Source organism: Oncorhynchus keta, unplaced genomic scaffold (genome assembly GCF_023373465.1).
Source record: "Oncorhynchus keta strain PuntledgeMale-10-30-2019 unplaced genomic scaffold, Oket_V2 Un_scaffold_28244_pilon_pilon, whole genome shotgun sequence".
NCBI lineage: Eukaryota > Metazoa > Chordata > Actinopteri > Salmoniformes > Salmonidae > Oncorhynchus > Oncorhynchus keta.
Genome location: NW_026290902.1, coordinates 138,628 through 140,379, shown reverse-complemented (window position 1 = coordinate 140,379; position 1,752 = coordinate 138,628). Strand labels below are relative to the sequence as shown.

The 1,752-nt window shown below is 56.7% G+C and overlaps 1 protein-coding gene across 1 annotated transcript; it reads right to left on the bottom strand.

Moving 5' to 3' along the window:
* On the bottom strand, positions 1-720 carry LOC127928498 (histidine-rich glycoprotein-like). Its single transcript, XM_052515510.1, has one exon. It carries the CDS (start codon positions 718-720, stop codon positions 1-3), a length of 720 nt encoding a protein of 239 aa, XP_052371470.1.
* Positions 721-1,752: the final 1,032 nt, after the last annotated feature.

Here is a 1,752-nt window from a genome sequence, read left to right as displayed (position 1 = left end):
TTACACCTGACCGTGCTCCTGGCCGTGCTCCCGCCCGTGCTCCTGGCCGTGCTCCTGACCGTGCTCCTGGCCGCGCTCCTGGCCGCGCTCCTGCCCGTGCTCCTTGCCGTGCTCCTGACCGTGCTCCTGGCCGTGCTCCTGGCCGTGCTCCTGTCCGTGCTCCTGACCGTGCTCCTGACCATGCTCCTGGCCGTGCTCCTGACCGTGCTCCTGGCCGTGCTCCTGACCGTGCTCCTGGCCGCGCTCCTGACTGTGCTCCTGACCGTGCTCCTGACCATGCTCCTGGCCGTGCTCCTGGCCGTGCTCCTGGCCGCGCTCCTGGCCGTGCTCCTGACCGTGCTCCTGGCCGCGCTCCTGACTGTGCTCCTGACCGTGCTCCTGACCATGCTCCTGGCCGTGCTCCTGACCGTGCTCCTGACCGTGCTCCTGACCGTGCTCCTGACCGTGCTCCTGGCCGTGCTCCTGACTGTGCTCCTGACCGTGCTCCTGACCGTGCTCCTGGCCGTGCTCCTGACTGTGCTCCTGACCGTGCTCCTGACTGTGCTCCTGGCCGCGCTCCTGACTGTGCTCCTGACCGTGCTCCTGACCGTGCTCCTGGCCGTGCTCCTGGCCGTGCTCCTGGCCGCGCTCCTGACTGTGCTCCTGACCGTGCTCCTGGCCGTGCTCCTGGCCGTGCTCCTGGCCGTGCTCCTGGCCGTGCTCCTGACCGTGCTCCTGCATCTGCTCCTGCCTGTGTGTGTGTGTGCTGTAATTTTCTCTGAGTAGTGAGGTATGTAAAGATTCTAGGTTTTAGTTTTGTATTGACTGGGAGGTTGTATAAAACTAACCAGCGTGCCATGAGCCTGAGCCTCTCCAGTCCTCTCTATGCAAGCGTGACAAGACCTTGCCATAACCAACACACAAAGCGTTGTGTGTGTGTTGTGTGTGTGGTGTGTGTGTGTGGTGTGTGTGGTGTGTGGTGTGTGTGTGTGTTGTGTGTGTGTGTGTGTGTGTGTGTGTGGTGTGTGTTGTGTGGTGTGTGTGTGTGTTGTGTGTGTGTGTGTGGTGTGTTGTATGTGGTGTGTGTTGTGTGTGGTGTGTGGTGTGTGTGTGTGTTGTGTGTGGTGTGTGTGTGTGTGTGTGTGTGTGTGTGTGTGTGTGTGTGTGTTGTGTGTGGTGTGTGTTGTGTGTTGTGTGTGGTGTGTGGTGTGTGTGTGTGTTGTGTGTGTTGTGTGTTGTGTGTTGTGTGTGGTGTGTGTTGTGTGTGGTGTGTGGTGTGTGTGGTGTGTGTGTGTGTGTGTGTGTGTGTGTGTGTGTGTGTGTGGTGTGTGGTGTGTGGTGTGTGGTGTGTGGTGTGTGGTGTGTGTGTGTGTGTGTGTGTGTTGTGTGTGTGTGTGTGTGTGGTGTGTGTGGTGTGTGGTGTGTGTGTTGTGTGTGTGTGTGTGTGGTGTGTGTGGTTTGTGGTGTGTGTGTGTGTTGTGTGTGTGTGTTGTGGGTGTGTGTGTGTGTGTGTGTGTTGTGTGTGTGTGTGTGTGTGTGTGTGTGTGTGTGTGTGTGTGGTGTGTGTTGTGTGTGTGGTGTGTGTGGTGTGTGTTGTGTGTGTGTGTGTGTGTGTGTGTTGTGTGTGGTCGGGGAGGGAATCTCCTCACGAAAGGCATCTCATAGGTACAAATGGTTTTCATTATCCAACTTAAAAGGGAGTTTGAAAAGACCTGTTAAGACATTCAGATATTTTTACAGGTCTAGTTAATTGAGCAGTAAAAAAGAAAAAGT